This window comes from Gavia stellata, chromosome 28, assembly GCF_030936135.1.
Source record: "Gavia stellata isolate bGavSte3 chromosome 28, bGavSte3.hap2, whole genome shotgun sequence".
Taxonomy (NCBI): Eukaryota; Metazoa; Chordata; class Aves; order Gaviiformes; family Gaviidae; genus Gavia; species Gavia stellata.
In genome coordinates this window covers 9,221,436-9,234,416 of record NC_082621.1, presented here as the reverse complement: position 1 = coordinate 9,234,416, position 12,981 = coordinate 9,221,436, and the positions used below count along the sequence as shown (strand labels likewise).

At 51.3% G+C, this 12,981-nt stretch overlaps 1 protein-coding gene across 5 annotated transcripts; it reads left to right on the top strand.

The window, feature by feature from the left end:
* The first annotated feature begins 2,416 nt into the window (after positions 1 to 2,416).
* On the top strand, positions 2,417 to 9,855 carry SDR39U1 (short chain dehydrogenase/reductase family 39U member 1). 5 transcript variants are annotated; one of them, XM_059830516.1, is made up of 6 exons: positions 2,417 to 2,432; positions 2,940 to 3,046; positions 3,380 to 3,462; positions 4,090 to 4,205; positions 4,876 to 5,019; positions 5,234 to 9,855. In XM_059830516.1, the coding sequence occupies exons 1-6, from the start codon at positions 2,417 to 2,419 to the stop codon at positions 5,647 to 5,649; spliced, it is 882 nt and encodes a 293-aa protein (XP_059686499.1). In that variant the 3' UTR covers positions 5,650 to 9,855. The 5 variants fall into 5 exon arrangements, with proteins under 5 accessions (XP_059686499.1, XP_059686502.1, XP_059686498.1 ...); XM_059830519.1 differs by having other exon boundaries at positions 4,090 to 4,211; positions 4,876 to 5,016; positions 5,357 to 9,855; XM_059830515.1 differs by having other exon boundaries at positions 4,090 to 4,211.
* Positions 9,856 to 12,981: the final 3,126 nt, after the last annotated feature.

Below are 12,981 nucleotides of genomic sequence, written 5' to 3'. Positions count from 1 at the left end.
TTATGAGGAGTGGATGAGGGAACTGGGGTTGTTTAGCCTGGAGAAGAGGAGGCTGAGGGGAGACCTCATCGCTCTCTACAACTACCTGAAAGGGGGCTGTGGTGAGGTGGGTGTTGGTCTCTTCTCCCAAGTGATGAGTGACAGGACAAGAGGAAATGGCCTCAAGTTGTGCCAGGGGAGGTTCAGGCTGGATATTAGGAAAAAATTCTTTACTGAGAGAGTGGTAAAGCACTGCAACAGGCTGCCCAGGGAGGTGTTGGTGCCACCATCACTGGAGGCGTTCAAGGAACGTGCGGACGTGGCATTGCGGGACATGGTTTAGTGGGCATGGTGGTGTTGGGTTGATGGTTGGACTTGATGATCTTAGAGGTCTTTTCCAACCTTAGTGATTCTGTGTGTGACATTATTGTGGCCTTTCAATATATACAGGGAGCTTATGAGCAAGACAGAAAGCCTGTTTAACAGGGCCTGTAATGACAGGACAAGGGGCAACAATTTTAAACTGAAAGAAGGTAGGTTTAGATTAGACATAAGGAAGAAATTTTTTACAATGAGGATGGTGAGACACTGGAACAGCTTGCCCAGAGAAGTTGTGGATGCCCCACCATTGGAAAGGCTCAAGGCCAGGTTGGACAGGACTTTGAGCAACCTGACCTAGTGAAAGATGTCCCTGCCCAAGGCAGGGGTGTTGAACAAGGTGGTCTTTGAAGGTCCCTTCCAACCCAAACCATTCTCTGATTCTATAATTCTCATGTACCTGAGCAGTGGTTTTGGGCAGGATTTGCCCCGTGACAGAAGCAGTAGTGTGGGGCTTCCTCAGGTGCTGGTGCTGGGGCTCTGTTAAGGGTTGGAACTGATTGCTGGCATGTTTCTTTCCCCATCACATCTTGTTAGATGAATACAGTGTAGTTGAGAGGAGGAAGTGAGAAAGGGCATGCTGGCTTTTGCCGTTCTAGAAGTTCTATCCACTGAAACACCATGAGACAGAAGGACATGGCAGGAAAACACAAGTTTGAAACATATCTAGAGGTCCCTTAAAACTGTCTTTTTTCGACAGTTTGCAATGAAGGACCTATTAGGCTGCACCCAGGTACAGCCATCTGCCCTTTACGGAGGAGTTAAAAGGAGGATGCGTGTACAGTCTGCCAGGACGTCTAGCTAATATCACCACCATGACCCATCCAGCAGACAGAGGCTGAGCAGACCACACTGCGTATGGAGAGTAGCACCAGCTCACCCACCCACCTGCCAGTACACGCCGCACAGAAAACAGTTGTTCATCTCCACCTTTCATCCTGTGAACCACAGGGATGCCTCTTCCTGTGCATGCAATTCCCAGCCTCTTGGATTTCCAGGCGGCTCCTCCTAGAAAACCAGTTCCTTCCTTGCTTAAGCAGAGGACTTGCCAAACACTTTTATATGGCTGGTGGCAGGGCAGATAAGAACACAGAGAGCAGGGTATGGGGGAAGGAGGACAGATGGACGGACGGGGGGAGCAGTGGCTATGGATGACCAGGTGGACTGAACTGTAGATAGGTGGGTAGAAATATCTCCAGCATTTGTCCCTGCTTCAGAACAGCCACCAACGCATAGAGGTCCTGCCTACAGGCTGGTATCACCCTCTGCTCTTCACAGGACACAAAAGGACACAGGTTGACAATACAGCCAGCTTTGTGTGAAGCAAAGGCTGCCCCAGCTGCCTGCAGGTGGAAAGTCTTGTCTTTCAATGTGCGTTTCACCACATCTCAGAAGAGACGTTTAAAGTCCAGTGGCAGAATTACATCCTTGAAATAATTTCTTTTCCCATGACCCTGAGGAGATGAGCAAGAAGGCGTCCAGAGGGAAGGGTAGTTTAGGGTCAGCAAGAACAATCCCAGCCTAATCCCCAACCGCAAAATTCTTCATTCTCAATTAGAAATATTAAAAAAACACTTCCGTGGCATTTATGTCAGCACTTTTAACTACCTGATTAACTGATTGACTTAACGAATTCCTCCGAGTTGCTTTCTCACCTCTCCGTGCCGCAGGTGCAACCCGCGTCGCATTCGGGGCGTTAATCACTCGCTGCCCACCCGGCGTTTTACTGCATCGGCCCGGCAGGTTCTCGCTCCGCTGCGCAGCTCCGCAGGCTTTGCTTAGCTCTCTGTTTCTCCCGCTTCGTTTCGGGATGGGTTTCCAGCACGTTTCTAAGCGACCGCCCACCCCCACCGGAGCGAGCGAGCGAGCGAGCCAGTCAGCGAGCCCGAGCCCCCGCCGCCTGCGTGCTGGCGCTGGAAGGGTTAACGCGCTGGGACGCGCTGGCCCTTTAAGCGCCCTCCCCGCTGCTGGGGGTCATCAGTGTGGGCGGGGGGGGGCGCGGGATGGGAAGGCGCATGCGCAATCTGTGCTGCTGGGCGCATGCGCACTCCGGCAAGCAATGCGTGTGCTAGTGGGTGAGTGCGGGGCCCGGGGGGTCGGAGCGCGGAGGCCGCTCGGCAGGCCACGGCGGTGCTTGTTCTCGCTCAGGGGCGCTGGCGCGGATGGGGGGCTTCAGCCCGGCCGCTGCCGGGAGCAGGGAGGGTGCGGGAGGCCGCCCGGCGGAGGGAGCTAGTCCTGACTGGGGGTCCCAGGGTGCCGTGGGGTGCTCCCCTCTGTGAGAGGGACGTAGTTTTGGAACTGAGGGGGCGGGCTTGGATTGAGGGTGCTACGGACGGAGGTTGGAGCCAGCCCCCCCTCTCCTCTCCCCCAGGGCTAGGGTGTAGGACATGGTGCGTGGCGCCCGGACACAGGGAGTAGAGGCCTTCAGCCTCCCCTGTGCTGTGCGGCGGAGCTGGGGGCAGGGGGGTCTGGGCCCAAAGCAATGTACCCCGGGAAGCTGACTGCGGTAATCCGGATGCCTGTGCTAGGCCTTGGGATGCCACTGCGGGTAGCAAATTTGCAATGTCCTGACTTTCTCGTAGGTGGCGGGACCGGCTTTGTGGGCAGAGCCCTGACCCAGTTGCTGCGGAGCCGTGGGCATGAAGTGACCTATGTCTCTCGACAAGGGGGCAAGGATCGGATCAGCTGGGTACGAGATGAGAGCGGTCACAGGAGGGAGAGCATGTCAGGGCTGAGGAACAAGCCCTCCTGCCCTGGCATGCCATGGCACACAGGGATTCTGCAGTGGGAACTCTGGCTCCTGTGGGTGTAGTCTTGGGCTCCTGGGTGCTCTATGGGCCATAGTCATTGGGATGGGTACTGCTGTAGCTCCGAAGAGCAAAACCTTCTCCATTCATGCTTGTGCTCCAGGCAGTGTCAGGAAGGAATTGGCTGGAGTTCTTAGGAGCCCGTGCTGCTTGGTTGTTGGGAAGGCTTCAGCAGAGGGGAGGCTGGGTGTGTGATGTCTCTTACCCCTGCCTAGGAAGAGTTGTCCCACTCTGGACTGCCCCTGTGCGACGCCGTGGTGAACTTGGCGGGTGAAAATGTCCTCAACCCTTTCCGCAGGTAACTTGAACTCCCATAGAGCTGTTGGGACAAGGTAAAGGCAAGACAGCCCAGTGTTGTCAGAGAATGTGGAAGGGATCTGGGGAGGAAACAGTGTGTCCAGGAAGCACTTGGGTTACCTAACTGTTGACATCTGGGTCCTCAAGTATCCGAAATGTTTCTGTGGGCCTGTTAAGTTCTGGGAGACCTTGGAAGACAGGTTCCCTTCTGGATTGAGGCCAGGCAAAGTAGTTCCACGTTTCCAAAATGACACTGGATGCCTACATTTAGGTAATGCAAAATCAGAAACAAATTGACTTCTGTGAGGGTGTTTTTGGAAAAGCCTCTGCTGGGCACTTGGGAAGAATTTACCACACCTAGCTTTGGTGTCCGTCTCCTCTGCTATCTTTGTCCTAAGGCAGTACAGAACCCACAGCCTTTTGTGGGAAGTGGAGAGCCACCATCTCCCAAAGTTCCCATGCATTTAGCTAGTAAGATCCCATGTCCCTTGCCCTGCTCAGGGGTGGGGGGAAATTCATGTGACCTCTCCTGTGGTTGTGAGCAGGTGTCTGCTGGGGCGCCCCTTGGTGCTGTTGTTTCCTGGGATGTCCTTGTGGGGAGTATAATCAGTGGCTCTCCCTTTCCCAGATGGGGTGATGCCTTCTGCAGGGAAGTCATCAGCAGCCGGGTTGAGACCACCAAAATCTTGGCCAAAGCCATTGCTGATGCTGAACAGCCACCCCGTGCTTGGGTCCTCGTCACCGGCGTAGGTATTGGTTGCGCCTGGCCAAGGCATGACTCATGCTGACCCAGAGAGAAATACCTCCAGACAGAAACACACTTCTGGGGGGCCACATGTCCTGCCTTAAAATGCCAGCTTTATTGCCATCAATGTCACTGTGTTTAGGCAAGCCTTGACCAGCTTCTTAGTACTGCTGGAGAGGAATTTGGGTCCCTATGCTTTCTCTTGGTGTCATTGGGACAGAACCTTTTCTCCATTTTCCTGTGAAAGCCTTTAGGCATCCTGTAGAACCAGTTTGTCTAAGCAGGGACTCAGCTGCATCCCCCTGCATATCTCCAACTTTGCATTTCTGCTTGCTACAGTCTTTAAAGCTGCCACAGTTTAGCATCTGTGATACTGAATTTTAAAGCGAGTGCCTTTCTATGCAGCCAGCTCAGTGTCTTGCTTGTTGGTGTATTTGGTTCTTGGGACTGCCAGCTCAACCTGAGCATTAGTGCATCCTGCCGCACTCGGAGAGTGCGACCCTGTGCTGTTCGTATGAGGATGTCACTGATGGAGTGATCAAGTTCTGGGCTTCTGGAGGCAGGGAGGAGGGTCTGTTTTGGGGGGGGGGCGGGGGGGGGGGGGGCAGCGGGGGGCAGGGCTGGTGTCATGATTCAACTCTGACATCCTTTCTGCTGTTACACCTGCAGGCTATTACCGCCCTAGCCCCACAGCTGAGTATACTGAGGACAGTCCTGGGGGGGATTTTGACTTCTTCTCGCGCCTGGTGAGCTCCTGGGAAGCTGCAGCTGTCATCCCTGGGAGCCCAGCTCGTGGTGTTGTGGTGAGATCTGGTGAGATGGGGCATCATGCTTGTTCAGGGTGGCTCTACTTTGGTGCTTGGGGGAAGAGGAGGGAGAAGGACATCAGGTCTTGTGCCTCTCCCTGTTGGGGTGCTATTCCAGTCCATCCCTCTAAGGATTGTCTCCTGGTTATAGGTCTGGGGGTGAAGGGGGCTTTTGCCCTTTGGTGTGGGGGGGTCCTGGTCTCACTCTGTTTTCCCCACAGGCGTAGTGCTGGGCCGAGGTGGTGGTGCAATCTCTCAAATGCTCTGGCCTTTCCGTCTGGGACTAGGAGGCCCCTTCGGCTCTGGGCTCCAGCCCTTCCCATGGATCCACATTCGGGACCTGGCTGGGATCGTGTGTCATGCTCTGGAGAGCGAGTGCTTGCAAGGTGTCCTCAATGGTGTCTCCCCATCCTCCCCTGCCACCTCCAATGGCACCTTTGTTCAGGAACTTGCTGCAGCCCTGGGGCGCCCAGCCCTGCTGCCAATGCCTGCTTGGGCTGTGCGCGCTGTCTTTGGGGCAGAGCGGGCTGTCATGCTGTTGGAGGGCCAGAGGGTAGTGCCAAAACACACCCTAGAGAGCGGCTACCATTTTATCTTCCCTGACCTGTCTGGAGCTCTGAAGGACATTGTGGCTTGAGGACTCCTTGGCTGGGCTGGGTTGGGCCCTGCTTTTGTGAGCTCCCTGGCTCACATGCCTTCCTCTGGGTGAAAAAGGCTAGCCCTACCACTTCTTGACACTTCCCCATCCCCATACAGAGAGGGTGAGCAATCTTTTCCTCTTCTGTCTCCCTTTGTGTACCCCCAGTTTAGGAGTCATCCCTCTTATTGCCATCTGCAATCTCCACGTTACCTGCTTTTCCGGAGGGGCATGAGCCTCTCTAAGAATTGTGACTGCTGAGTCTGCCATCTTCCCTTTTCCACAGTGTGCATGTGAGCTGATTGCAGAGCACCTGGGGGTTGTAAGGTCTCCTCCCCTGAGAGACAGGGGTGGCAGCAGGAAAGAGGTGTTCAGGTGTTGTAGTTCTCCGCCATGTTACTGGAAGTCCCTCTTCCTGTTTTTCCCCATGTCTTTTCCCCCATGGTGCCATAGAGACCTAGTTATGCTCTTCTGCGTTGCCTTTCTCAGTCTCGTAGGGAATGGAGCTGTGGTGATGGGAGAAGATCCATCTTGAGGGGGCGCAAAGGGTGCTGGATATGGATGGCTTGAAGACTTTGCCATCTCCTTTCTTTTGGTGGCTCTGTGCTGGTACGAAGTTGCTGTGTCAGAACCTCCAGCTGAGTCTATGCCCAAGAGTCACACCCCTCCAGGGTTGCATGAACCTGATGCTGTGGTGGGGATGAAGAACACTGCTTTGCCAGCCTGTGGGGACAGGGGTGGCGATGAGACTGTTGCCCCAGACTGCTCTTGAGGCCTTGGGTGAGTGTCAACTACATCTGAGCTTCTGCTGGGGAGAAACTGGGTGGTTCATCTTGGTGTGAGGTAGTCCAAGGCACTGCTTTAGTCTAAAGGGAGCACTTCAGCTATTGCCTTTGTTGTAGTTACCTAATCCCGGACAGGGTGGTTTTCCCTTATTCCTCCCATGAGGTGGTACTTGTGTTCAGGGGGTTCCCACTGATTGGCCAGTGAGAATATCCAGGCTGCCTGGACTGCTTTGGGAAGCAGTACCTCTTTCTTATTGAGAACATTGCAATTTCATCATCTCATACTGTAAGGAAACGTACCCACATGCTTCCCTTAACCCATTTTCACATGCCAAAGTGGGTTGTGGGATGTGAAATCTACAGAGCAGATAAGTTCTTTATAGCGCTGCTTCAGGAGAAATATTCCTAGTGTGATGTAATTTTGGGCTAGAAAAACACATTAAAAAGCACTTCAGGCAGTTACAAAGGCCTGTTCCATTCTGATGTAAGAAACCATTCAGAACAAGAGCAGTCCACATATTTCTAGTTTATGCCAGGTTAATGTCACAGTAGCTGAAGGACTGATCTTGGTGGAGTCTAGACTCCCCACTCACCTGCTTCTGCGGAGTCCATACTGGAGGCAGAATGGCCATCTGCTGACTTACTGGGCAGGAAAATCAGAGTGGGACTGTCCAGCTGGAACTGGAGATAGTCTTTGCAGTCAGTGTGAGCACAGCCAGGTGAACTGGGACTTTGGGGATAGCTATGAAAGCAACATCGCCTGAGATAAACGTGGCTTGCTTGGCTTGTGTCTGTGTTGCCTGTAAGTTAGGTGCAAATTCTTCCCTCTTCCCATATGCCTCAGTTTCCTGTCCTTGAGAGCGGGCTGACCTACTCTGAGTTACAGGCCCAGTTTATTGTGGGGCAATACAATGGGGATAGTCAGCAGTCCTTTGTCTTTAGTTACTCCAGCTGCCTTTTTAGAGCCTTGGACTTCAGTCTGCTTCCCCAGATGTTGTGGGCTATAGCATCCTTCTGTCAGGCAAGCTAGTTAGCCAGCCCGATTAAGTCATTTCCATACCTGTATGTACCTTGATTGCCATAGCTTTGGATTGTAATTGGAAATAAAGACAAGTATGGCTGGAGAAGCACTGGCAACCCGCAGCTCTTCTGAAAGAGGCTTGCATATCACATCATGAAAGACCACCACTAAACAGAATTCCCAGGCCTCAGGCTCCCTGTCTGGATGTGTAACTCACTCAGGATTTTGAAGGGTTGCTTCTGCCTGATGTTTGGCTTAAACACATGTCACAGGACTTAAATGAGCTTCTGACACCTGAATCCCAGTATGGGATCTGAAAATGCTGTCTGCTGGGTGCAATTAGGACTCTCCATCATGGTAAATTCACACACACACCATGCTCCTTTGTCTCCTGTGGAGCCAGAAAACATGCATATTAGGGTGACAACAAGCTGAGATCTAGATTGGGTTTTGGGCCAGTGTCTATTTTTGATGACCATAAGGAAATCTTGGCCCCCCAGGCTGCAAGACTTTGTGGTCCTAAGTACAGGTCTTGTGCTATCCCAACACTGGCACAGTCAGCCCTGTCTGTATTGCTCAGTGCTAGTAGAGTGTTCCTGCAAGTATGTCTGAGCCAACTGCAGTGCTCCAGATGTGCTTTGAAGATTTACTCTGACTTGGAACAAGTCTCTCTGTTCCTTTAGAGGTGAATGCTTATGATTGTTAAGACATGTCAAGAGTGGCTACTACCTCCAGCAGCCCAGGCCCAGGACCCTCCTGCCTGGCCACTGGCTTCCCAGCCTGGTGCCCAGGTACCCACAGTCTCTGCTGAAGGTGAGGTATGCAGCTGCTGCTTTCCTGTTTGCAGGCTCAATCAACCTGAAGCTGAGTGATTATCAGATGCATGTGCACACACGCACGCAGACAGATGACAGTGACATGGCTGGTCGCACAGACTGCCTCAGCCAAGATGCTGCTGTCAGGAGCACCCACACACAGGGCACATATAACACTAGCACAGCCAGCCATGTCCTTTCCCACTCTCAGGCTGGCAGGCTTATGTGATACACTCAGGGTTCACAAACACCTGTGCACTCATGAGTCCCTTGAGCATGAGCATGACCTCTCTGTCTGCCCAGCACCCCTACCTGAACCCCAGCCCTCTGACCCATCCCGTGGGTCCCTTACTCGCTTCGCTGGCTGGGCCACCCTGATACGCCAAACAGGCAGCACTCACACATTTGTCCCAAAGGTACCCCGCACTCACAGGTATCCCCAGGTATTGGCATGGACTCCCTGCGTACCTGATACCTCTGCCTGGGCCAAGACCTCCTACTTGCCAGCTGGTCCAGCGTGAAGTTTGCTAGTGGATACAATCGCATGCCGGGTTTGTGGGAGATACAGACGCTCACCTCCTGCAGCATCGACTGCATCCAACATCCTAGATGCTCAGGTTTGCGTCCTTGCCAGTTGCAAAGTCCTGCTTGCCTATAGCTTCTTGAGAGCTCATCAATTAGTGTGGCTGATGATGTTTGTTTCTGGGTACTGTGTTTGCTAATGCTAATTGGTCAGGTTTTATGAGTCGGTGTGTTTGTCTCCCTCCCTTTCCTTAACTTCCCAACTGTAAAAGTGTTCTCAGACTCGCTCCACACATCCTTGCCAATTAGGGTGACTGATCAGGTTTGTTCTCATCACGACCTCTCTTATCGTGTGTCAGGTTTATCTCTGTGTGTTCTTGTTTATGGCTTCTTTGACCAGATAGCCTTAAAAGAGCAGACGTGTTCCTTCCACATCCCATGACACTCCCCCACTGACCAGTAATCTTGGAAGAAGCTGCACCACTCCTCTGTCCCATGGAGTCTGAATGGGCCCCACTATGGGCTGCACACGTTGGGGCAGGAGCCTGACTCCTCTGGGCATTAACCTGGGGGTGGGGCGTGTGTGCAAGGGCTGCGGTTGCTGGCCACCCCATCAGAGGCAATAGCCATGAACATACCGAGGCATTTAAGATCAGTAACACCTCTGTAAGTGTAACAGTTTGTATAGGCAAGGCCAGTTGTTTGGCCTTGATAGCTGCATCTCTCCAGGCACCAGGTCATGGGACATTTTGGTGTCATTCTGGCAGAGCCGAGTGATCTGCACTGGTGACCTGCTTTGGGGTTAGCTCTGTGCTGACTGCTGAGTCACTATCGAAGACAGCTAGGCTTAATTCTTAGTTTTTGGAACCAGTGGTAGATCTGCACCATTTGTAACTGTTGAGGAATTATACAGCCATCACCTAGACCATGGTAGGAATTAAGCGGATGCCATCTCAACAGGGCTCATCCCTAGGTTCCACTCTAATAAAAGAATCAAACAGAGTTCCTTCTTCTGCTGTGTTTAATATCCAATAGTAATTACAGCTGGAGCTGCGTGCCTCTGAAGAGGGACCCCGTCTGTCGATTGTTACTGGATTTTATAGTCTCTACAAGTCGCTTGATTTCCTGATGGCACTTCTGCTCATCCAATCCTGTTCGCAGAGTCTGGGGTCGTCTTCCGATTTGTCTTGCAGCCTGCAGGCACCCTTTTTTTCTGTGTCTTGAGACATTTCCTTATCTTTTGTACAGAATATCCTGTATTTAGTTTGTGACTTACACTTCCTTACCTACCGGTTACATTTCCTTAGATAAAAACTAAAGTTAAAGTCCAATTCATACAGCCTAAGGCTTCATTTACTTTAGTCACTAGTGCTAAGCTCTGGCACAAATTAGTCTCTCATTGCAGTAACATTAGTCCACATTACACATTCTTTCACAAATGGTAAGACATTGCTGTTTTCCAATTAAGGTTGGTGTTTCCCTTCCCACACCCCTTCATTTCCAGTGAACCATCGCTTTGTAGCCAATATCATTATTGATTCGATAGCAGGGAGTGATCTGTCACTTACTGGAGGTCTTGTGCATACTTTGATAAGCATCTCTTTTTCATCCTCCAAACTACAAAGCCCAGTCACTAGGCCTGCTGTTGGAGCCGTTTACACCTCTTACTATCCTTCTAAAGTTCTATTAAGATCTTTGCAACCCAATTCATCCAATTTAGCCAAGGATTTACTAGCACAGGTCCCATTTGGATGCCCGCATCATAATGCTCTAGAAGTCTGGTTACAACTTTATCACTGTGTGCATTTTAACAAAGGATCAGTCCCCCCTCACCTAAGGATTATACATGCTCAGGAATACTGACAGGCCAACCAGATCCTGCTGATTACAAAACTGTATGTCAGGAGTGGCTGCCATCTCCAGCAGCCTCCTCCCAGAACCCTCCCGTCTGGCTGCTGGAGCCCAGCCCAGTGCCGCCAAGTCAGGGGTCTCTGCCCAGGATGAGGGATGCAGCGGCCACTTTTTCATCTGCAGGTTCAACTGGTACAGAGGCTGAGCAGGTATCCCAGACACACACATGCACAGACATAAAAGGACATTGGCAGACAAAGGTGCTGCCATCAAACAAGGTGCTGCTATTTACAGCATCTACACACAGGACTTGCATAATATATGCCCTCATCAGTTAGTGTGACGACCAGGTTTGGTTCAAATCACCGTGTCCCTTACCATTTGTTGGTCAGGGTTGTGTCCCTGCATGTCGTGTTTATGGCTCCCTCCTATTATTATTAATATCCTTTTTTTTTGCATTGAAAAGGTCTTTGACCAGATACCTTTAAAGGAGAAGACATTGTCCTTCTACATACCCTTACAGGAGGGACCTGCATGAGTGAGGAGCTCGGTGTCCATAGCTGGAGCAGGACCATGGGTCCTATGACACTTTGTCTCTGAAGGGAAGTGTGTTCCAGGCTCTTTCACTCTTCTTGCCTCAGCATGTTGACCACTGCTGGCTTCAGGCTGGTTTCTCTCATATTTTGTTATCCCGGTCGTAGTGTTCATTCCCAGGGCTTGTGGCCACGGTTTGAGAAACTCTGCTAATAAACAGCCTGTAACAACTCCCAGCTTCATTGTGGCCACTGTGTCAGGGCAGTGGAGACACCTGTGTACCTCTGACTACCACCTGTAGGCCTCTGAACAACCATCAAAGGTAGCCCAGAGGCAAGACCCTCTCAGAGGTCAATGATTTAAGCACTTCCCTGAATTCCAGACTCTATAGCAAAGAAGAGAGGGTATTCTGGGACCCCACATCATGGACCCTTAAACAAATGGGGAGCACCTGTGCAACTGATTTGTTTCAAAGGAACACACTCTTCCTCCAAAGATCCCAGGTCAGCTATGGCCCTTGCACCTAGGCCTGGGAGAGCGTTGCTGGTTCTGAACCCCAGCGCTGAATTTCACTCACTTGTTTATCTGCAGGAGCATGGGTTGCCTAAGCCAGTCACCTGGGAGGAAGTCCTCTCCTCTGTTTTCACACACTACAGAACATTTGTCTACATCTGAGCTTGTCAGCATAATGCCTTTAAATCAGGCTGGAGAAATAAGGCCTTTGGGAACCTTCCACTTCTGACCCTCCCTTAGACTGTTGCTTCAGGAAGAGAGGACTCCTGCCTGCTACTCCCGTGATGAGCTCTCCTCTGGTTGAAGTGCAATACCAAGGGATGAGCTTAAAAATACAATTCAGTATCCTCAGCCTAGGCAGCTGTTGCCTTACTTGTGTTGTGGGATGCACACCTGGCCACCAACTGTGGCCCCAGCTGATTGTGTCTCTGGATGGCCCTATGCCATGTCTGCCAGCCCAGTGCAGTCATCTGGGATACCCTAGAGAGAAGCAACCCTTGAAGCGCACCTGAAGTGGGACAGGCACCTCACAAAGGTAGGTTCTTCTCGGGTGAACCGCCCACCAATGTTGTCTGCTTCTCTCCATTGACTACAGAGTGAGCTGAGATAACTAGTTAAGACCTGACTAAATATTACCAGCCTCAAGTCATGGGGCTGTGCTCCGCTTACAATATAAACAGTCTCAGCTACTTCTTTTTCCTACAAAGAAAATCCCCATCTTAGTTCTGCTCCAGTTATCACGAGGTTCCTGCATCTGCATGTAGTCCTGCTCCACGCAAACGAAGTGAAGCACTCCAGCACTTCAAGAACTTTTTAATTAGCCCCGTGGTGACAGAATCTCAAATCTGCTAATTACTGTTATTCTTTTTTGAATGACCAGAAGATCAAGGTGATTTGAGATTTTGTTTTCCTCTTGAATCCCAGCACTGGCCTTGACACAGGCATCAGGAATCCTGTAAGGGAAGGTTGCTGGAGTCGTCTTGGAGGTAGGTTTGCACGCCCTGCTCCTCTGAGTAGAGCTTCACGCTATTATCTTGTAACTTGACAATGACATCTAGGAGCTTTTGTGAAGTTGGATCACAGAAACAGCAGGTTGCTGGAGGTATTTACTCTTTCTGACAAAAATACTGAAAAGACGACTAATTCCATGCACTGCCAATGACAGTGTATATACAGAGGAAAGAGACTGTCACTAGGAAAGAGAAAATGACCTGAAAATGCTTGCTTACCACTTGTAATATATCCTCCTTAATGGAGACAGCTTCAGAGACACTACCCACAGGTTGGGACA